A 22739-nucleotide genomic window follows, 5' to 3' on the forward strand; every position below is an offset into this window, starting at 1 on the left:
TGTTTCTCATTTTGGGTGTGTTTGATATTTCCTGAGGATCAGACTCACATAATATCCTTTTGGCAGGAATAACACATTAAATGATGGTATGGTCTTAGCGCATCACAAAAGGAGGCATGTGATGTCAGTTTGTCCCATTAGTGATGCTAAAATAGAACACTTGGTTTTATATCTACCAGATTTAGCTATTGTAAAATTACCATTTTTACTTTCATAATTCAAAAATAACCTATGATGAAGTGTTTTAAGGTGGTGTAAATGTCCTGCTCTCCATCAAACTTGCACCTAACAGTTTCAGCATCTACTGATGAATCTCACCTGAGTTGATTATTATTATGATGGCTGTAAAACGGTGATTTTCTTTTGTTATCATCCAGAAGATAGGAAAAAATTCTAATATTTTACTCTGGTATTAATTGGGAGCCTGATTTGTAATACATAATTTGAATACTAAGATCTAAGAAACTTCTTTTTTTTTTTTTTTTTTTAAGATTTTATTTATTTATTTGAGATAGAGAGAGTGAGAGAGAGTGCACGAGAAGGGGTAGGGTCAGAGGGAGAAGCAGACTCCCCACTGAGCAGGGAGTCCGATGCGGGACTCGATCCCGGGACTCCAAGATCAGACCTGAGCCGAAGGCAGTCGCTTAACCAACTGAGCCACCCAGGCGTCCCAGATCTAAGAAACTTCTTAAATTCAACATCAGAATTTTCTTTTTCTATCAACATTAGAATTTTCTAATTTCCTTTTTCTTAGTGATAATATTGTATAGTGATAATTCCTCTTACTAATGATTAATGTTTATTAAATGCTTACTCTGTGCTGGGCACTGTGGAAAGCACTTATGGTGCCTCATTTGCCTCACAGTTATTATTAGCTCTATTTTCCCAATGAGAATACTAAGGATCAGAGAGATTAAATAACTTTCCTAGGGTCACATAGCTAGTTTGTCCTGAACAGCTACTTTTGCATCATCCACCATCATTTGTACTGTGAAGTAATCAAATGGGAAGGAATTCATCTACTCTGGGAATGTGGTCAGTGCCTTTACCTTCCAGTTTGAAGGCCAGCTATATTGTTAAATATTGAGTCTCTTTCATTGCAACTAAGAGCTGGAGTATTCACCAGCACTGAGGCGAATTCAGCCTCCTGATGTGAAATAGAGTAATAGAAACTGTGATGTAGCATAAGGCAGTGGTTTTCAAATGCTATCAGGAGGTATTCCCCCCTCCCCCAGAGGTTTTGGATAACTTTTCTTTTTTCCTTCTCCTCTCCATTCCCCCACCACCGCCAGTTTTATTGAGATATAATTGACTTACAACACTGTATTAATTTAAGGCATACAATATAATGATTTGATATATGTATATAAATCACATATAAAAAGTTACAAATGTAAAAATGATGCTCTTAATCACTTACGGTAGTCCCCACCTTGTCTTTAGAGAATATGGTCCAAGATCTAACACCTGCCCCCATGCCTGAAACTGCATGTAGTACTGAACCCTGTATATACTGTTTTTTCCTATACGTACATACCTATGATAAAGTTTAATTTGTAAATTAGGCACACTAAGAGATTAGCAACACTGATAATAAAATAGCACAATTATAACACTATATTGTAATAAAAGCTATGTGAATATGGTCTCTCAAAATACATTATTGTACTGTACTTACCCTTCTTTTTGTGATGACATGAGATGGCAAAATGCTTATATGATGAGATAAAGTGACATGAATGGTGCAGGCATCGTGTTAAGTGACTATTGACCTTCTAATAATTCTAATCATTCATCAGAGGAAGGATCGTGTGCTTCCAGATTGCTGTTGACCTCAGGTAACTGAAACCAAGGAAAGTGAAACCATGGTAAGAGGGAACTACTATGAACAGTTTTTCCTCTCATATCTGATTGTATTTATTAAAATATAATTTTATGCTTACTGAAACTAATAATGAAAAATCTGTACTTGTATTTTGCCTATTTTTTTCCATTTTTCAAGAAATTCATTTAAAAAATTTTTTATTGTTATGTTAATCCCCATACATTACATCACTAGTTTTTTGATGTAGTGTTCCATGATTCATTGTTTGTGCATAACACCCAGTGCTCCATGCAGAACGTGCCCTCCTCAATACCCATTACCAGGCTAACCCATCCTCCCACCCCCCTCCCCTCTAGAACCCTCAGTTTGTTTTTCAGAGTCCATCTGTCTCATGGTTCGTCTCCCCCTCCGATTTCCCCCCCTTGAAAGAAATTCATTTTTGCTCTATCTTACAAAAGTATCTTTCAGTGATGAATTATAAAACTAAAGAACTTGTGCTTTAACCACAGATAATTTGGGAGTCCGCTCTAGACGGTTAATTTTGAGGCGGACATTGGGAGTGTAGTAAGAAGCAAGGCCCCTGAGGGGCGCCTGGGTGGCTCAGTGGTTAAGCGTCTGTCTTCCACTCAGGTCATGATCCCGGCATCCCGGGATCGAGCCCCCCCCCATCCGGCTCCCTGCTCGGTGGGAAGCCCGCCTCTCTCTCTCCCACTCCCCCTGCTCTCGCCATGCCTCTGCCAAATACATAAATTAAAAAAAAAAACCCCAGGGTCGCGGAACCAGTTTAAGCAAAAATAAAAACCTAACAAAGCTTTAATAACTAACATTTTTTTTTTCTGGTTAAGTATGCCCAACTTGTATCTGGGTGTACGCAGAATACAAATCTAGTAAAAGGTACCCGCCTCTTGCCCCAAACTCTTCCACAGGTCTGGCCTGAGGTATTTGAGATAGAGGCCCAGGGAAAAGGAGACAGGGGGCGGGGCGAGTCGCGTGAGGTTATCACAGAGCGCCGCCGCCCAGCGGACAGAGCCGGCGCCTATTTGACGTCACCACCGCCTGCTTTTCCTGGAGACAGGAGTAGAAGGCCCGCGAGGTATTAATCAAAGCTGGGGTTTGAGTTTTTCTCGTGTTTCTGCAAAAGTTCGCTTCTTCTCGGAGTCCCCCTTTTCATCCCCGGGCTGACTGAGGGGAGCCGGTCGGGCTGCGTAGCCTTCACGAATGCGTTACCTCTCACCTGAGCATTGGGGTTGGAATTGTTGCGGGACCCACACTTCGGCTTGTCCTGCGGCTGCTAGCCGGTTTTGGCTAACCTTGGCCCCTCACCTCTCTCTCTTGGTCTGTCCTTTAGTTTTTTTCTCCTCAGCTCCTCCTCTTAAATATTGGGAGGTGGAGGAGAAATTAAATGACTTCACAATTTTCAGCTGCCGTCAAATCTTGTTTAGGGACGAAGGCCAAAGTGTAGGGTGTAGGGGAATAACTTTATGTTATCGCCGTTTATCATTCACATACGGCCTGCCGCTGCAATATTAGCCCACCTGAGATGGTAGGCTAATTTCGATTTAAAGGTGAAATCTGTAGTCGATAATCTCGACAAAGTTTTTCTTTTTGCCTCAGGAAGGCTAGGTGCGATTCAAACTTCTGTTTAAATTATCTTTAATGTCTTTCTGTTTGTTGACCTCAATTCAATTTTGGCTTGATAAAGGTGTATATGTCCCGCTTATTAATCTCTTTGGACTGTCTGATAATATACTGAACCGAGAATTAACTGTATTTTGATACAGTTGTATTAATTGGATCTGAAAATGTTGGATCCGAAAATTCAGACAATTCCTGTTAAATTCAGAGAACCGTTTGTGATTTGTGGACATGCTAGAACTCTTTGTTTTGTTGAAAGATAAAATAATGCCCGTGTGAACAGTGGTTTTCCAAAATGTTACAGGGTGGTATAGCTGCCTTCAAATAGTTAATGTTATAGGTATCACAGGTCAGAGGTGATACAGTTTTTCATAAAACTGCTTTTAATTTTCAAATGGTTCTTTATATGTGTTATCTTAGCTACTGATTCCAAACAGTCGACCCTTCGAGTATGGCTTTGAATAGTCCACATTGGTCACATTTGGTCATTTTCACTTTAGTAAATTAATAACTATTACCACTAGCTAATGTGTTGAGTGGTAACTGAGCCAAGCACTGTTCTAATAGCTTTACCAATATCATTCATTTAACTTTCACAATCGTCCTATATACGGTTATTATTTTAGAGATGAGAATTTTGTAATAAGTGAATTCCATGGTTTTGGAAGGTAATTTTGCTGCTTCATATGTGTAATTTTGAAAATACTTTGAATTAAACATTAGCATTAAATAATAGTAAATTCATTATAATCTGATGTAATTATTCATCTCAATTTTGAGCAACCTTTTGTAATTTGTATCTTTTTCTATTATAAGACTTTGGGATAAATTTATTTTTTAGAGGTTAACACCTTTAAAAGGAAAAAGTATCTTTTCTCAGGGATTTTACTGTTAGTTTGAAGGAGAATTATAGGTGGCATCAACATGGACTGTCTGCCAAAGGAGCAATATTATTGATAGATTGTTGTATGTGTGTTTCACCATTATTTTCTAAGATAATGCAGTGTGAAAAGGTCATTATGGTAATAGAATTCTGGTGCAACATCTGCAGATGTCTCAACATTATAAATTGGATTTTTTTCTGGTTTAGTTCATAATTGTATGTAACTCTACTTAGCATAGGAATGGAAATAGCCCTAGAATGTACCTTATGGTACATTTTTCTTTTGGGTCCATGTGGTGACTTCCTAATATCTTTAAGTACAAACTCAAATCTGATATTAGGATTCTCAAAATTTGTCCTCAGTTTACTTTCATTGGTTTTGAAGGGGTAACAAACAGTTACTAAGTACCTAATATGTGGCAAGATGTTATGTTAGTCATGTGCAGATGCAAATGTCATGCAATATAATTCCTGCTTTGAAGGAATAACGTAGAGGATGAATAACCAGTGGAATGTTCTGGGCAGAGGAATGTCATGATCTGATTTAGGTTTTTAACAGGATCACTCTGGCAGCTATGTTAAGAACAGATTGTTGGACAGTGCGGTAGGCAAAAGCCAGGAGACTAATTAGGAAGGTGTTGTAATAATTCACATGAGATTATAGTGGCTTCATAGGGTGAAAAGAAGTATGGTGAGAGGCAGTTCAATTTTGGATGCATTTTGTAGGTAAAGCTAACAGATTTGTTTATGGATTGAATGTGGATTGTAAGAGTGAGATAATTTTCAGGGTTTGGGGCTTGAGCAACTTGAAGGGTGGAATTGCCATTAACTAAGAAGTGAAAAACTAAGAAAGGAGAAGTTGTGTGGGGGAAGATTAGGAGTTCAGTTATGACATGTTAGGTTTGAGATGTCTGTTAGTCATCCAGGTGGCGATGTTGAGTCTAGCAAGTTAGGAGTTCATTGGGGGGAGTTCATTGTTGGAAAAGAACATTTGGGAGTTGTCAGTGAACAGATGGTACTTAAAATTGTGAGACTGGAGATAATCACCAAAGGAATGAATGTAAACAGAAAAGAAAAGCAGTATAAGACTGAGTCCTTAGGCATTTTAGCCTTTATAGGTTTGGGGAGATGAAAAACCAGCAAAGGAGACAGAATAAATAAATAGCTAGTGTGGGACAATGACAGTTTTGAGAGTCTAGTGTTGTGGAATTCAGGGCTGAGTAGTGTGTTCATTTTTGTCAAATGCAATGAATGAATGGGTCAAGTAAAATAAGGTTTGACACCTTTGGATTTACCAAGAGACATGAGAAGGAGTATGATTGATGGATATATAATAACTAAGTCTGGAGAACTTTGGGAACAAAGAAGAAGAGATACTTTTGTTTGGAAGCTGTGGGAGCCTTTATAGAGGAGGGGCATTTGATGCTGGTTTAAATAATTAATGTAGACTACGCCCAGAACATAGGGGATGGGATGTGAGGATGAGGTAATCCAAGCAGAGGGAAGGGCCTTACTTTTTTCCCTTCAAGGCCATACCTCCCAGTCAGTTGTTTTAAGGATGCTTTTCCAAGTTCTTTCCTAGCCATTTCCTCATTCTGGATAATTATTCTTGCTCTAGGTCTGAAGAAATTCACAAAAGACACAAATTAATGCTAGTTATCCTCAACCAGGTACTCGCTCAGTTCCCTGACAATTCTTTTATTTATCCCTACTCCTCCTAGCACATACTCTACAATGCCATGTAAATGAATAACATTTACTGAGCATTTACTACATGCCAGGCACTAAGGAGTCATTTATTTAATAGATATTTATTTAGCAACTATGACATGCTGCCACGATACTTGGAATGTAATCATGAGCAAAGACTTGCCCTATACAGGATTATAGTCTAGTGCGGATGATGGGTGTTCATCAAATAATCACAGAAGTATAAAATTACAACAATGACAGGGAGAAACCAGGACGCTGTGAGACTCTATAACTAGTGGATGTGACTTGATCTGAGTGATGAGGGAGCTGGGTTAAGCAGGCAAAAAATGGTGGTGACTGGGAGTCCTCACAATTCTAGGAGTTCTAGGCAGAGAACAAGGCCAGAGAGGCTTTTGTACGTGAGAATAGGGAGAAAATGGCCTCATGGTGGCTAGAAAATTTATGTGTAGAGAAGGGAATCTATTCATATGGTTCTTTGAATATAATAGAGCTAAAGAATATAGGTTTGATTTTAGCTGCTAAGTTGGGAGAAATGACATTGGGCGTATTTGGGAATAAATTTCAAAATTTCAGGTAATTAAAAAATTTATGTATGATATGTAAAAATATATAATTATTATAATATGTTATATTTATTATTGTTTAAAACTCGTAATTCTTTTTTTTTTTTTAAAGATTTTATTTATTTATTTGAGAGAGAGAGAATGAGAGACAGAGAGCACGAGAGGGAAGAGGGCAGAGGGAGAAGCAGACCCCCTGCTGAGCAGGGAGCCCGATGTGGGACTCGATCCCGGGACTCCAGGATCATGACCTGAGCCGAAGGCAGTTGCTTAACCAACTGAGCCACCCAGGCGCCCTAAAACTCGTAATTCTGAGAGTATAATGTAAAATGTGCTCCTTTACCTTCCTGCTTATTGGTTTCCCAGAAGTAGCCATAGTTAGCAGCTTCTTTTGTATCCTTTAAGAAATTTACGTGCATGTACAAGTATGCTTCCACACTCATACATTTTTTTTCTTAAAAACAAATGGGTTGTATTATATATCCTACTCAGTTTTTGTTCACTTAATATATCTTAAGAATCTGAGCTCTACTTTATACTTTTTCACTGCCTCAGAGTATTTTATTGAATGACTATGTCATAATTTATTTAACCAGTTCTTGTTAATGGACATGTAAATGGTTCTCTGCTTTAAAGTTTCAGTATTTTAAAGAGGGTTACAGTAGATGTCCTTGAATGTTATCTTGTATGAAAATGTACTCTTTGGGAAGTAAAATTGCTTGGTCAAAGAATTTGAACATATATAATTTTGAAGCAAGGTGCCAAATTCCCACCACCCCCCATACTCGGTTTACACTCTAAGAGTGAATGAGAGACTGTTTTTCCTCACCTTTGCCCATATTAGATACTATCAGTCTTTTTAATTTTTGCTTGTTTGGCAGATGAAAAGTGACATCTTGTTTTAGCGATTTATGTTTCTTTGATTATAAGATTGAGTAGCTTTATCTTTATTGGTCGTCTGGATTTCCTTTATATGTGAGCTTCTGATTTTCTTTGTTCATTTTTCTTTTGGGTTGTAGGTATTCTTTTTGTTGTTAAGTTGATTTGTAGGGGTTCCTTTTTATGTCTTTGTGTTGCAAACATTTTCCCTACTTTTACATATGACTTTTGACTTGTGTTGGTTTATTTATTCATTCCTGCATGCATACATTTTTAGGAGGGCCAGATAATGTATAGGACATCAGGATTTTTTTAAAAGGAAATTTTGACATTATTGAAATAATTTGACATTCTGGAATGTCAGCCTTTGTTGGAAATGTTAGTAATATAAACCTCATTTGAGGCCACAGGGTCTGTTTTGTTTTTATAAGCTTTGTTCAACAACTATCACCGATCTGTTGAGCGCACCCAGTAACCTAGCTTCCCTTTACCCCCAGTTATATTTGGAATTGAAATGGCAGATAATATAGCTGCTTTAGTGTTCTAGACTGTAATTTCTGTTTAGGTGTACCTCAATTTATGAACGGAGTTATATTCTAAATGTTAGGTTTGTGAGTTAGGTATCTAATTTCACTATAGAAATAATGTGCATAGGTTCTTTTTTTAAAGATTTATTTATTTATTTTGAGAGAGAGAGCGTGCATGTGTGAGTGCACAAGTGGGAGGGAGGAGCAAAGGGAGAGAATCTTTCAAGCAGACTTCCCGCTGAGTGAGAAGCCCGACAAGGGGCTCGACGAGGGGCTCGATCCCGCAACCCATGACATCATGATCTAAGCTGAAATCAAGAGTCAGACACTCAACTGACTGAGCCAACCAGGTGCCCCTATACATAGTTTTTTTTTTGTTTTAAAGATTTTCTTTATTTACTAGAGAGAGAGAGTGCACACAGCAGGGGGAGGGGTAAAGGGAGAGGGAGAAGCAGACTCCCCGCTGAGCAGGGAGCACAATGTGAGGTTCAATCCCAAACCATGGGATTGTGACCTGAACTGAAGGCAGATGCTTAACCGACTGAGTCACCCAGGCGTCCCCCACCCCGCCCCCCTACATAGGTTCTTATCTCTATTCTCAAAGTATAAGTAATTCGTGAAGGCTAGTTTTTTTAAAATTGCGAATTCAAGATGTCTGTAATTGTGCCCCTATGTACTTCAGTATGCATCCTTAAATGATATCATTATATAACTATAATGCCATTTTCAGTTGAATTCTAATTTCATAGCAAAATTATCAATAATCTCTTAGTGTCATCTAACACCTGATCCATATTCAGATTTCTTTGTCTCAAAAATATTTTTTTACACTTGATTTGAATCAAGATCCAAACAAAGTCTACATATTCCATTTGGTTGTTAGCTCTCCCAGATCTCCTTAATTTCTTCTTCCTCTACTTCTCCTCCCTTTTCTTAGTTTTTCTTCATCACATTTTTTGTTACAGAAACCGGGTCAATTGTCCAGTAGAGTCTTTCTCATTTCAGATTTGTCTGTTTGCTTTCTTATGGTGTTAACTTGTTTCTCTATCCTCTGTATTTCCTGTAAAATGGAAGTTAGCTTTAAAGGCTCAATTAGATTCAGAGTCAACTTTTTTGGGAAGTTGGAAATGCTACACAGATGGTGCTGTGTACATCACATTGCTTCACATCAGGAGATTCATAATATGTTTGTGTCCTACTTTCAGTGATGTGAAGATTGATCCCTGGGCTTAAGTAGTGACAGTCTCACTCCTGTGTTGTAAACTTCCCCATCACCCCTTTATCTGTCAGTGATTGTTGCCTGAATCTATAATTTCATTAGGGGTTGCAAAATGGTGATTTTTTTTTTTTTTAATTTGTCATTCCTTCACATCTGTTAGTTGGAATTTGAACTCTAGTTTTATTACTTGGGAACCTGACAATCAGGAATAACAAGGCTATTGTGGGAGAAGTTCTGTCAGAACAACAACTTGTAATGCCAGGAATGTACCTTTTCTTGCTGTAGTTCCAGAGGCTTAAAGGAGTGTGATGGTCTTTTTGATGTGACAGCTTGACTAGGCTGCAGCCCCAGATATTCAGTCCAAAACCAGTCTAGGTGTTGCTATAAAGGTATTTGTAGGTGTGATTAAAATCTACAAATTAGCTGGCTTTAAGTTAGGAGGAATATTCTAGATAATCTGGGTGGGTTTGATTCAATCAGTTGAAAGGCTTTAGAAGCAGAGCTGAGGCTTCCCTGACAAAAAAGAAATTCCACTGTGGACAGCAACTTCAGCCTGTAGCCAAGACTTCCAGTATGCTCTTCCTTGATGGCCTGCCCTGCAGATTTTGGAATTACTTAGCCAGCCCCCACAGTTACTTAAGCCAGTTTCTTTCAGTAAATCTCTTCATGTATCTCCTATTGGCTTCTTGCAATAAATGTCTTCAAATCTCCTATTGGTTCTCTGCTCTGGGTGAGCCCTGGCTGGTACCAGGAGCAACTCCCCTGATGCCGTTCTCTAACAAAATGGGGTGGGGAGTTGTGGTAAGGGTCAGAGACCCTACACTATTTAGGGTGATCATATGATTTATTGCTCAAACTGGGACTTCTGAAAGAGAAATGGGGAGCTGAGTGGATGGCCAGTAGAAACAATAGGCACAAACTAGGATTGTCTTGGGCAGATTGAGACATAGTCATTCTATGTGTCAGCCACTGGTGATGGAACATCAGTATGACACAGCCCCTTCAAGGAGCTTGTAGTCAAAAGGGAAATTAATTATATCAACAGAAAATACCAGATAGTGTTTTAGTGATATGACAGCTTGTAGTTGCATTTTTCAGAGAGAATAGGAGGGTGGCACTCAGAGAAGTCCGAAGTTTGAACAAAGTTAAGTGGGAAGAATGGTTAATGTACAGAAAGCCATGTAGGTGAAAGGTGTGAATGAGCGTGGCACATCTGGAAAACTGCCATCATGGTTGCAGCTATAGGATTGGAAGAGGGGGGCAATGGAAGATGAGGTTAGACAAGCAAGGGTCATGTCATAATGGGCCTGGTATCCATACTGAGGGATTGGGGAGCTATTGCAGGATTTTAAGCAGAGGTGTACCATGACTAGAGTATCTTTATAGAAAAATCATGTCTTGTAACTTTTCAAAATTGAAAGTGGAAAAAATTGACAGTAGGGAGATTACTCAGAGGCTCTTGAAATGATCTAGTCAGTGAGAGTGGAGGAAAGCTTGTGGTGTAAGGACATTGAAGCCAAATTGATGGGACTGATTGGATCTGGGGTCTGAGGAAGGGGTGATGGGTGACTCCCAGGTTCCTGACTGGATTGACCTTCCTGAAGTAAGAGAATCGTCGGCAGGAGGTAGGGGGATGGCTTCTGTTCTTGTGTGATGCTGTGCACCCCTCCTTTTCTGCCTGTATTATGATTTTCCTTACCAGTGAGAGGAGGGAGGGAGTGGCAGTAACATCCTGTAGAGATTACTAGGGAGGGTTCCCTCCATCTGCGCTTAAATCTTAGCCAGACCTTAGGGATGGAAAGAGGCACATTTTCTCCTGTCCTCTCCTACCTCCACCTCTGCTGCTGGTACTTCAGAAGGAGCAGGTTGAAGGGCGAGAAATACCTATAGACTTTGGGAGAGGGTGAGGAGCAGAGGAGGTTGAGTTCTTTTCTTCTTTCCCTTTGGACATTTTACCATGTACAACTTTGGGCAAGTTATTGACCCTCAAGTAAAGGAGTTAATGTGTATAGAGTACTTAGAATAGTGCCTGGCTCATAGGCAGTGATTTTCAAATGTTTGCTGTTGCTGCTAATACCATACATTTCATGGCTTTATTCTGGGATCTGAGTAGCAAAGGGAACAGAGGGAAGTTTCTGCAGTTCTCTCCTTGTAGATTTTCCTGTGGAAGGAACGAATATTTAGGAACTGTCTATATAAAATGTTAGAAGAAATCATATGAATTGGAGGGAATTTCTTATAATAGAAGAACCATTATTTTGTAGTCTGCCTTGTCTTTATTTTTTTTAGTTAGGAAAAAGGCAAGTGGTTCAGTTCATATTTAATGAGGGTAATTATTCTTACTGCTTTGCTTTCAGTGTTCACCCTAACCCATTTTAACAATAAATAACTGCTTGTTTATTGGGGCTTAGGAACCAGGAATAGTTGTAGGAAAAATCCCCATCATGATTCTGGAGAGGAAAAATATTCTCAAATAGAAAAATTGGATGAAAAAAAATGCACATTTAAATAAAGGCCTTACTGTGTTTTTAATATTTGCAGTATTTGTTAAAAGCCAAAATGCATTGTTAAAATATGCCTTTATTTGAATTTAATGATTTATTTTTTATTACAATTTTAGTACATGCTTTTTGAAATAACAAAATTTAGGGATGCCTGGGTGGCTCAGTCAGTTAAGACTTTGACTCTTGATTTCGGCTCATGTCATGATCTCAGGGTTGTGAGATCTAGCCCCAGTTTGGCTCAGTGCTGGGCATGGAGCCTGCTTAAGATTCTCTCACTCCCCCCTGCCCCGGCCAGCACACGCATGTTGACTCTCTTAAAAAAAAAAAAATTCATGAAGAATTAAAAAATGAGTCTGCTTTGATCCTATTCCCTAATCCCTGCCTCTTAGAAAGAATGTCTCTTTTTTGTGTATCTCTTTCCAGACCTTTTTCTACATATCTTCATATATACAGGTCTTTAAAAACAAATGGCATATGTTAGATACATATTGTTTTATATACAACGTTCTATGAATTTTTTCACCACTTCTCATTGTGTGTTACTACATAAAGATTTACTTATTTGTTTTTAATACTCTTTTGGTTGGATGTGCTATAATTTATTTAACTGTTTCCCTATTGATGAATATTTAGATTAGTCTTTCCAATATTTTGTTAAGAGTTTTTTCATTCAACAAATGTTTGTTGACTGTCAGGCAGTGCTAGTGAACAAAACACAAAAATTTCTGCTCTAATGTGGCTACATTCTTTTGGAGGTGGCCAGACAGTAAATGAATAAAATAAATATGTCAGGCTACTGAGCATTGTGAGGTAGAGAAGGAGATAGGAGTGCTGGAAGTCGGTGGGGGTGGTGGGTGCATTTTAACAAAGGGTGGTCAGGAAAGGATTGCCTATAGGTGACGTTTGAGTAGAGATCTGGTGAAGGTGAAGTAATGAACTCTGAAGCTCTTGGTGCAGGAGAAGCATTCTAGGAAGGGAAGAACAAAGGTCCTGAGGTAGGGGCATGCCCAATGTGAAGGGGAAGAGCAATGAGGCCATTATGGCTGGAGAGTCAAGGACCATTCTGTAATTTTAGGTCTGAACAGTTGGAAAGGTAGAGTTGGAAAGACTATAGCAGGCAAGATTTTGGTTTGGGCACATTACATTTGAGAATCTATTAACATCCAACCAGAGAGGTATTGAGTAAACAGTTGGAAATGTGATTTGGAGTTCATGGGGAGGTCAGAGTTGGAGATGAAGACCTGGGAGTCATCAGTATATTAATGTAATTTAAAGTCCTGAGTTCACTTAGGGAGTAAATTGGAGGGGAAAAAAGAATCAAGGACAGCCTGTGGGCATATCAAGGGTAAGAGGCTGAGGATATGAAAAGGATGCAGGAAAGGAGACCAAGAAAGCAGCCATGAGGTAGGAGGGAAACCAAGAAAATGTGATGCCCTGGAAACTAAAGGAAGGGAGTGAACAATGTCAAGTGATGAGAACTGAGAATTGACCATAGAATTTAACAGTGTGACTGTGTGGGTGACCTTGACAAGAGCAATTTTGAGTGAGAAGGAGGGGACCTGGTTGTAGCAGATTCAAGAAAGAATGGAAGGAGAGGAATTGGGACTGTTCGTATAAGCACGTCTTTCAAGGGTTGGAAGATGGTTTTTTTTTCTGGAGGGGATATGAAGTCAAGATGTTTCTTTTGTTGTCAAAGATGGAGAAATAAAATGTGGTAAGCTTATGGTTAATGATAGAGCAGAAGGAAAAACTGATGCAAGAGAAAGTGGGAGAGATTGAGAGAAGAGTTCAAGGTGTCCATTTTAATAAATTTGTATGTATGTATGTATACAAGGATTTCTGTAAGCTAGATTCTTAAGACTTCCTGAGTCAAAGGGTATGTACATTTAAAAAATCTATGCCAATTTATATTCCACCTTCATTCTATACCCTTGCCAACATTGAACTTTGCTAATCTTTAAAATTATTGCCATTCTGATGGGAGATATCTATATTATTTTAATTTGTAGGAATTCTTTATATAATCTAATTCTTTAATATATTTTGATAAATATCTTTCCCAGGCTGTTTCTTGCCTTTTAACTTTGCTTACGGCATACTTTTACCATGTAGATTTTTTTTTTCTTTCAGTTTTTATGTAGTTAAGTCTGTCACTCATTGCCTTTTATAGCATTTGGGTTTCATATGGATTATATAAATATTTTAATCTTTTAATATGTTTATACATTTACCTTTTTAATTCATCTGGAGTTTATTTTTGTGTATGTTATGACATAGGTATCTCAGTTTTTCATCTTTTTCTGTGTTCATAAACAGTTAAATACTATAAGAATTAATTGTTTCTTAAAGATTTGAAAGAAATTACCTGTATCTTCTAGACTTGGAGCCTTTTTGGAGGTTAGACCTTTGACCTTAAAATTTTTTTCTGTGGTTAATCTATTTGTTTTACATACTTCTTCTAGGTTAATTTTGGTAATTTTTTCCCCCCTGAGCACCTCGTTCTTTTCATCCAGATTTTCAAATTTATTGGCTTAAAATTCTATGTAAGGAGAAGAAACACTAAGTCTTCCCCATATTTGCAGTATATCCCTTGTACTTACACCTTTATCTGGGCAGCAGCTGCTGGAGCCTTCCAAGATCTAGAGATTTTGGTTTAGCTGTTTTCAGCCCTCATGCCCCAGTTCTTAGTGCCCTTCATCTTGGAGTTAGTCATACATTCACCTTCTCTTTTGTTTGTGGGGGATTGCAGGCTTCTTGGCTCTCTTTCCTATCACGCTGATCCCATTTGCTCTTTAGCTTACAAAAATTTGTGCTGTTGAGGTCTGCTGATGCCCTTTTTGGTTTCCAACATTACTATGGACTTATTTTTGGATTTCTTTTGTCATTTGGAGAGATTTTGGGAGGGATGAGAGGCAAATACATATTTTTAGTTAGCCTTTTGAAATAGGAAGTCACAGTTCCTTCCTGTGTGGTTTTCTTTTATCAGGTCCTTTGTTCAATTGCTGGTTGCACAGTAGTTAGATAGTAACTTTACAGCCCAAGTAGTGATAGCCAGATAGACTTCACTTTTCTTTTTTTTTTTAATGAAACCAGATGACTCAGCAGAATGTACTTGTTGAATAGAAATGTTGACACATTGTCAATAAATATTCCAATAGTACTTCTTAAAGTTAAGTGACATAGTCGTAACATTTAGAATTATAAGGGACTTTACAGATCATTAGACCAACTGCCTTATTTTATGCATGAAATATTTGAGGCCCAGAGACTTTCAGTGATTTATCTAAGGTGACAAAGTCGGTGATCAAGCAAGACAGAAAGCCCAAGTTTCTTTACTTCAGTTCTACTATGCTTTGCTATTTTACACATTCTTGGTTGTTCTACTTAGCTTTGTAATGAAAGAGGTATTTTCAGCTAATATATATTTTTTAAACCTACAGATGGTACGTATGGCTTGGAATTGCTTCTGAAAATTTGGTCTTAGATATCATATTAAATATGTTGGTGTGGATTTTGGTTTTTCTCACACAGATAATATGTATTATGATATAAATGTGAATTTTATTTTATTTTATTTTTAAAAGATTTTATTTATTTATTTTACAGAGAGAGAGAGAGAGTGAGAGAAGGAACACAGCAAGGGGAGTGGGAGAGGGAGAAGCAGGCCTCCCGCCGAGCAGGGAGCCCAATGCGGGGCTCGATCCCAGGACCCTGGGATCATGACCTGAGCCGAAGGCAGACGCTTAACGGCTGAGCCACCCAGGCGCCCCATAAATGTGAATTTTAAAAGAATGGGCTGTCAAGATATACTCTAGCCTAAATGAAAATCATATCGTTTATTTCTCCCAAGTTTCCTCTTTTCTGCTGGTAGACTTTATGTGATTTATGGACTCTCTGAATTTGTTATTACTATTTTAAAGAGGCTTAAAGAATATATATAAATGTAAATATAGGCTTAAAAATGATTTTAGTGATAGTCATAAGCTATTTCAGACCTAGGTTTTCTAATTTTTTAGTTTAATATACCATGCTGCTAGATCAACACCTAAATTAGTTAGTTAATTAATTTATAGATTTTATTTATTTATTTGACAGAGAGAGATATCTAGAATAGGAACACAAGCAGGGGGAGTGGGAGAGGGAGAAGCAGGCTTCCCAAGGAGCAGGACCCTGGGATCATGACCTGAGCTGAAGGCAGACGCTTAACGACTGAGCCACCCAGGCGCCCCTCAACACCTAAATTTAGAAGGGCTAAAATTTTTCAAAGCTTTTCAAAGAAAGAGCTTATTATTTTTTCAACAAGCATAGGATATACTCATTGTACTTTCATAGCTTTGGTTGGTCTTTAATTTCAACAGGTTTTTTTTTTTTTTTTGAAAGTTTTTAAAATGTGGGATTTTGATTATTGATAATCCATGTTTGGTCTTTGTTCTTGAAAGGCATTGAGGCTCTGATACGTGTAGCATTAGTGGACTTGGGTGGGTTCTCTTCTCCCCTGCCACCTCGAACAATTTGAGGATGGAAAGTGAATGTAGTTGCTCTAGAATTATATTTTAAGATTTGTATAGTTATCTTTAGGTTTTAACTCTTTTAGTACTTTTTAAATGCATAATATTGATTTTGTTTTTGTAAACTAAAGAGCAATCTCTGTCTTCCACGAATTCTAAAAAATTTTTTTTCCAGTTGGTCATAATGGCCGGTGAAGAAATTAATGAAGACTATCCAGTAGAAATTCATGAGTATTTATCAACATTTGAGAATTCCATTGGTGCTGTGGATGAGATGCTGAAGACCATGATGTCTGTTTCTAGAAATGAGTTGTTGCAGAAGGTATTTTAAAAATGTAATTTCTAAAAATGTAATTCATAAAACAGAGTGCTATGTTATGAAAATATAGAAGATACAGATTAATGACATATGCTCCTTTTCCCCTTAATTTCAATTTTATAAGTGTTTGGGTATTTTTCGGGGGAAAAAACAAAACAGAACTCCAACCTTAGGAAATACTTCCTAACAATATTTTTATTTTGACTTGGTTTTGAGAAAAAAGGAGCTCTCAACAACATTCTTTTTGACAGACTCTATCTTTGACCTTTTAAATATTACAATGATGTTATCAGGGTTTCTGGAAACCCTATAGGACAAAAAGAGTAAATTGACTTTGACATTCTAAAACAAATCTCATTATGTTTCTTCTGTCTTTGGTATTGCCTAAGCATTTTAGCCTGCCTCTTATACATAAATGCATCATGTACAGTGTTTATATTGATAAATTACTTTTGACATACAAAACCCAGATCATAACTCCTGAAATTAAAATAATTGAAAAGAATTTTGCTTGGATTACACATTCCTTGTCTAAGTAAAGTTGATACCCTGAAGTGAAAATTTGTGGGCAAAAATCACTGGTTAACAAAACTTTTTCTTTTTGCAAATTATTTCAGGATCATTTGATTATTGGATTATAGGAAGGGAAAGAAACATCTCTTTGATACATTGTATTTGGTGAAAGTCTAAAATAATGTGATGGTGCTCAGAATTTGTATGTATTTCTTTTTTCTTTCTCTCTCTCTCTTTTTTTTTATAGTTGGACCCCCTTGAGCAAGCCAAAGTGGATTTAGTTTCTGCTTACACATTAAATTCAATGTTTTGGGGTATGTATATTAATTTGGAGTTAATTAGCAAATTATTTATTGTGTCAAAGGTGATTTTTTTTAAATGCTAGCACTTTATATACAGTTATACTTTATGGCAATTTTAATAGTCAGATATTTATTTCTTTTAAGTCAGAATACCAGATATCCATGAGGCACATAAAAATTTAATAATACATAGAGGTTGAGTAATTTAAGATTTAATTGATCATTTTTTGTGACATTTCTTTTTTGTGAGTAACTAGAGTTTCTTTAATTAATGCTCTTAATTAATATATATGCCATTTTATTCCATGAAATCTTTGTCTTGTAGTTTATTTGGCAACTCAGGGAGTTAATCCTAAGGAACATCCAGTAAAGCAGGAATTGGTAAGATTGCAGTGGATTTTTTATTTGACTCTTTGTTTGTTGTGGTATTCCTGAAGTCAAAGTCACAGTACCTTTATCATACTAATTATGGAGAACAAAATTACTTAGAGTCCAGCTTATGAAAGTGAGCCAGATTTCCTTATGTCTTTTCCTTACCTTTGTCAAAGAAATGGTGTTCCATATATTATATAAATCTCTGGATGGGAAAATGTTACAATTCAAGTAATTATTTATAACTTCCATATTATTTTTTCTATAAATTCTTGAAATCCTGTTCATCTCTACAGCTGCCTTTTTTTTTTTTTAAACTTACACAATTCTTAAAAGTATATTCTAGTTGATTTACTAGCAAAGACGGGAAAGTTTCTCCCCCACTTTTCAATTCTTCCATTAATTCATTTTCTCAGCAGTAAAGAATCCAGTTCAGCAACAAAGCTAAAAGCTTTTTTGGCACCAGTTGTATGTGTACTGTCCAGTAATTCTGCATTAGTGACATATTTACAACCTGTAATAAATCTTCTAGGTTTGTCTTTGTATTCCATTTAGATGTATAAGTACAGTATATAAGGTCGGGTATGTTGGAGTTTTTGCTGACTTCAAAAATTAAATCATTCAATATGAAAGAAAAAATTAGAAATCTAACTTACAGTTACCTTCTTGACTTGGCTTTATGAATAAGAATGTTAATAAATTTATTCTTTGTGTCTATAAGTTATAAGGTAAATATGTGAAATACACTTGACACTGTATTATTATTTTCAAGTCTTATGGTGGTTGATATGTATGTTATTTTCAACTTAGTAGAATACTTGGTCATTTATTTATAAAAAAAACGAGTAAACCAGGTATCTTGTCTTCATTTTATAAATATATGGACTAAGGCATTGTCTTCTTTTAAAGTTTTTGGGGGAAAAACAAATTTATTTTTAAATACAGAAATTGTGAAAAATACTTAAAGCAAAAATGTAAGACAATGTGAAGCACAGATCTTGATTTGACCGGTGATACTGACTTTAAAATCTTAAGAAATGTGCCCTGTATCATCTGTTTTCAACTTTCTAATATGGACTTTACATTTATAAGGTTTCTCATTTTTCCTTTAATACAAACTTATTTGTAGTGTCTTAATACTTGGTTCTGTCATTGGAAATGGATAAAATCATCATGTGTCTTTTTTCTCTGTCAGAACCCACTTTATGGAGGAGTACATTAATATTCTGGACGATGGTTGGCACATAAAAAGCGTACATAAACCCATTCTCCTTTTCTGACCTTGTGATAGACATCACTAATTGATCACAGAGTTAGTGTGTGAGAGGAAACCTATTTGTCATATATATCATGAATGGGGAAAGGCATTGAAAATAGTCAATTTATTTACAATTATTACAAATAATTGCATGCCTACTGGAAGCCAGGCATTATATCCAAGTGAGATGATTCCTCTGTGAATAAAGCTGATAAATACCACTACCCTTGTGGCAGATGCCAGACTATCTAGTGGAGGGAGACCAGCAATTAACATAAACAAATGATAAATACATATAGATATATAGTATGTTAGAAAGTTATATGTTATGGGAAAAAAGAATAGCATAGGTTGAGGGGGATTGGAGTGTTTGAGTAGGATTGCCATTTTAAATGGTAAAGGCAGGGCCTATTAACAAGGTTAACATTTGAGCCAGCTGGAAGGGAGAGAGGGAGTGGCTATGTGGATATTTGAGGAAGATCATTCCAGGCAAGGCTGGGTGAGTGTGTGTTGGGAGGACTTGGGCTTTTACTCCAAGGGAAGTAGAGAGCCAGGAGAGGATTTTGAGCAGAGTTGTCAGCCTTTCACAATTAAAAAGTTCTAGGGGTCTGCATTTTTCTGAGTATATTTCTATAACTATTTTGATTATTTTAATGAAACTTGCTTTTTTATCAGTGATCAATCATTTACTATGCTATTTTACGGCTCTCATCCCCTTTATTTCTCCAGTGAAGGTATAAAATAGCCCTTTATTCTTATTAATGGTCTCAGAGGATTCGAAGTGGTATGGCAACCTTATTATGTTCCTCACCTTGTAAAGTCTGATTAGAATTGATTAGAAATATAGAAACTATATTTCATTAGAAAGTATCATGTGCTTATCAATCAAAACTATGAAATTGAACAAAAAATCTTGTATTTTCATTTTGCTTATTTTAATTGTGATACTAGAAGGTAAAATAAAAAAATAGTTAAATACTACTTCTTCCATTTCCTGTTTAGAAAAGTTTCAAGAGAGTTTAATTTGTATGTTGCATACAAGTATATGAGAGCTCTATTTTCGATTATAGACTTCAGATACATGAGAGTTCTTATGTGGATTTAGGTTAATGTTAAATTAAAAAATATATAACTACATATGAACAATTCAGTGTTTATCTCTGTAGTGATGTCTTAGTTTAGTTCTTCCCCTATTGAAACACTCCAAATACTTCTGAAATGACTTTTTAATGTCTATGCCCCCCAGACTATGAACTCCAGAAGAGCATGGAACATGTTTATCCTATTCACTTGCACTTACTAGCACCACTCAATAGGCAATAAATACATATCTGTTGAATTTAACTGAGGTATAGTATAATAAAGCTTAGTGGTGGTGAACAGCTTAGTAAATCTATTGCCTTTTTTTTTTTATCTTTAAGGAAAGAATCAGAATATACATGAACAGAGTCAAGGAAATAACAGACAAGAAAAAGGCTGGCAAGCTGGACAGAGGAGCAGCTTCAAGATTTGTGAAAAATGCCCTTTGGGAACCAAAACCTAAAAATGCATCCAAAGTTGCCAATAAAGGAAAAAGTAAAAATTAACCCTTTGGTTTTGATGTACACATATTGTAAAAGTACATCACTTTTACTGTTTTCCACAAAATAGATGATTATGTGGCATTGCAAGGTTTAAATGTATTTGTTATTGAATCCATATATAAAATTTACATTTTAAATTTGTAATGCTAAATATTCTTTCCCCTAGAAAGATTAAGTTATCTTTATTGATTTTCCTATAGGACACAATGAGGTTTTTAACATTGTGATATATTTTATATTTATAGTTTATCATCTCTCTTGACAAGACTCTTATTTCCTTATACAGGTCAATCTTTCAAGTACCATTTTATAAGCAACTATGAAATTTAAGTTAAATGTTCTTTGTAAACATTTGTCTATTTTAAATGAATGACTTTATGAAGTATGCTATCTGAAGGCTAAAGTTATAAATACATCTGTTTTCACTATATAATATTAAGAAAGAATGAAATGACTTAAATGCCCATTTCTTTCCTATGTAGCTACTTCATCATGTTTTCATGATTTTGGGAATTATTGCTTTTTTGATATTTGAAGTATGAAATTAAGACTTTAAGGTTATATTTTAATTCTTGGCAATTTGCCTCTATGTCCCATTTAAGGTAAAATATATTCTCATTAGCTTTAGATGGGAAATGAGGCTGTATATTGATGGCTGAATTTTGGCATAATGGCTATACCCTATCAATAAAGGCTGTAAAGGTTGTATAGATGACTGTTTATTTTTCTCTTTTGTGTAAATTTGCCCTTGAAATTAGGAAGATAGGTTTTAGAGATTATTAGGAATAGAGAAACTCGAGTTTTTGTTGCTTATGCATCATGCCTATAGATCTTCTGGCCTCATTTTTTCACATTTTTTGATTACATGGTTTTGAGGTGGCATCAAGTACATACAAGTATTTTGGAACAACTTTCTTTGTTTATGTAATGCCACAGTTAAGGAGAGGACAAGTCCAAAGGAGATTATATTGTGTTTAAATTCTGATTTATTTTTTCAGAATATTTGTTACAGAGAATTCTACATATTATAAATTTTTTTTAAGGTCTAAGTCCTTGAATTTTAATTATATGCTCTTAATGCTTTCAGTCTTTGAATCCATATATCCACATCATTATGTATAGGAATGCCAAGTACAGTAAAGTACTTTAATTTTTGAAAAAGAAGTTGTTAAAATTTTCTATGTGATTAATTCTCCATAAGTAACCTTGAATAAATGGATTTCTTGATTTATGGTAGAAGATATTGGAAATGGTCTTAAAATGTAATGGATTTTGTAAAGCATGTTGAACTCTTTCTATGACACATGAAGAGGAAGTCACTGATAGATGCAGAGTCTTCTGGCTCAGATGTCAGACAATTTTTGAAGTGGAAGAACATTTATAGTTACTTCATTACTTTTTTTACCCTCATCCTCTCAAATTTCTAGCTTTTTTAAAAAGTAACTTCTTCATGAGAGAAATAAATGTTATTATGAACAAGTGTAGTGTACATGTGTTATTTATTACAAAGAAACTTACAACTTGCATTTCTGTATATTTTCTAATTTCATAAAGAAAAAAATGAAAAATGTCATACAGTTGCAGAAAATCATTAGCCAAGTTATGGGTTTGTGAAAGTCCAACTCTAAATTCTGTTAAATTGGAGTTTCTTAGTGAATAATTCTTTCAGTGTTTTATTAATAGAAATAAAAAACAGTTGAGTGTATTCCCTTTTATAATGTAGAATTTGAAATACATATTACCTGGCACATAATAAGGAACTGAATGGTAGAAGTGCAGTGGGTGCTCATTTTGTTGTTATTGTTTATTCATTCCACAAATATTTAATGACATTTACATTGCCAAATACTACTCAGGTTCCAAGGAAGACAACTCTAGCCTTTATTCTGTTTTTATAAAGCGTTATGAAAAAAGTAGTCTTTTTGTTCACTTCAGTTTTTCAGAGTTACTAGAAAATTTATGACAAATTGTGCTCATTAACCTTAGTCAGAACCATAAAGGGTGATGGGTTGATCTATTTGACTGTGGTATAGTTATTGTTAACATAGTTTTTTCCAAATGACAGTCTGCTCTAAGTTTAGATGTTAATCACATCTTTTATTAATCTCTTTGGGAATTAACAAGTTGGAGAGGTTATAG

General features: G+C 36.0%; 1 protein-coding gene across 1 annotated transcript; it reads left to right on the forward strand.

Moving 5' to 3' along the window:
- Positions 1-2858: 2858 nt before the first annotated feature.
- C1D (C1D nuclear receptor corepressor) lies at positions 2859-22072 on the forward strand. Its single transcript, XM_021699105.1, has 5 exons — positions 2859-2918; positions 16429-16575; positions 17333-17399; positions 17713-17768; positions 20439-22072. The coding sequence occupies exons 2-5, from the start codon at positions 16438-16440 to the stop codon at positions 20601-20603; spliced, it is 426 nt and encodes a 141-aa protein (XP_021554780.1). The 5' UTR covers positions 2859-2918; positions 16429-16437; the 3' UTR covers positions 20604-22072.
- The last annotated feature ends 667 nt before the right edge of the window (positions 22073-22739 follow it).

This window comes from Neomonachus schauinslandi, chromosome 10 (assembly GCF_002201575.2).
Source record: "Neomonachus schauinslandi chromosome 10, ASM220157v2, whole genome shotgun sequence".
In the NCBI taxonomy this organism is placed as follows: domain Eukaryota; kingdom Metazoa; phylum Chordata; class Mammalia; order Carnivora; family Phocidae; genus Neomonachus; species Neomonachus schauinslandi.

Coding starts and splice junctions, on each gene's coding strand:
- C1D (XM_021699105.1), top strand. CDS start 16,438: ATGGCCGGTGAAGAAATTAATGAAGACTATCCAGTAGAAATTCATGAG. Junction 16,576..17,332: donor GAAATGAGTTGTTGCAGAAG/GTATTTTAAAAA, acceptor TTTTTTTTATAG/TTGGACCCCCTTGAGCAAGC. Junction 17,400..17,712: donor ATTAAATTCAATGTTTTGGG/GTATGTATATTA, acceptor TTTGTCTTGTAG/TTTATTTGGCAACTCAGGGA.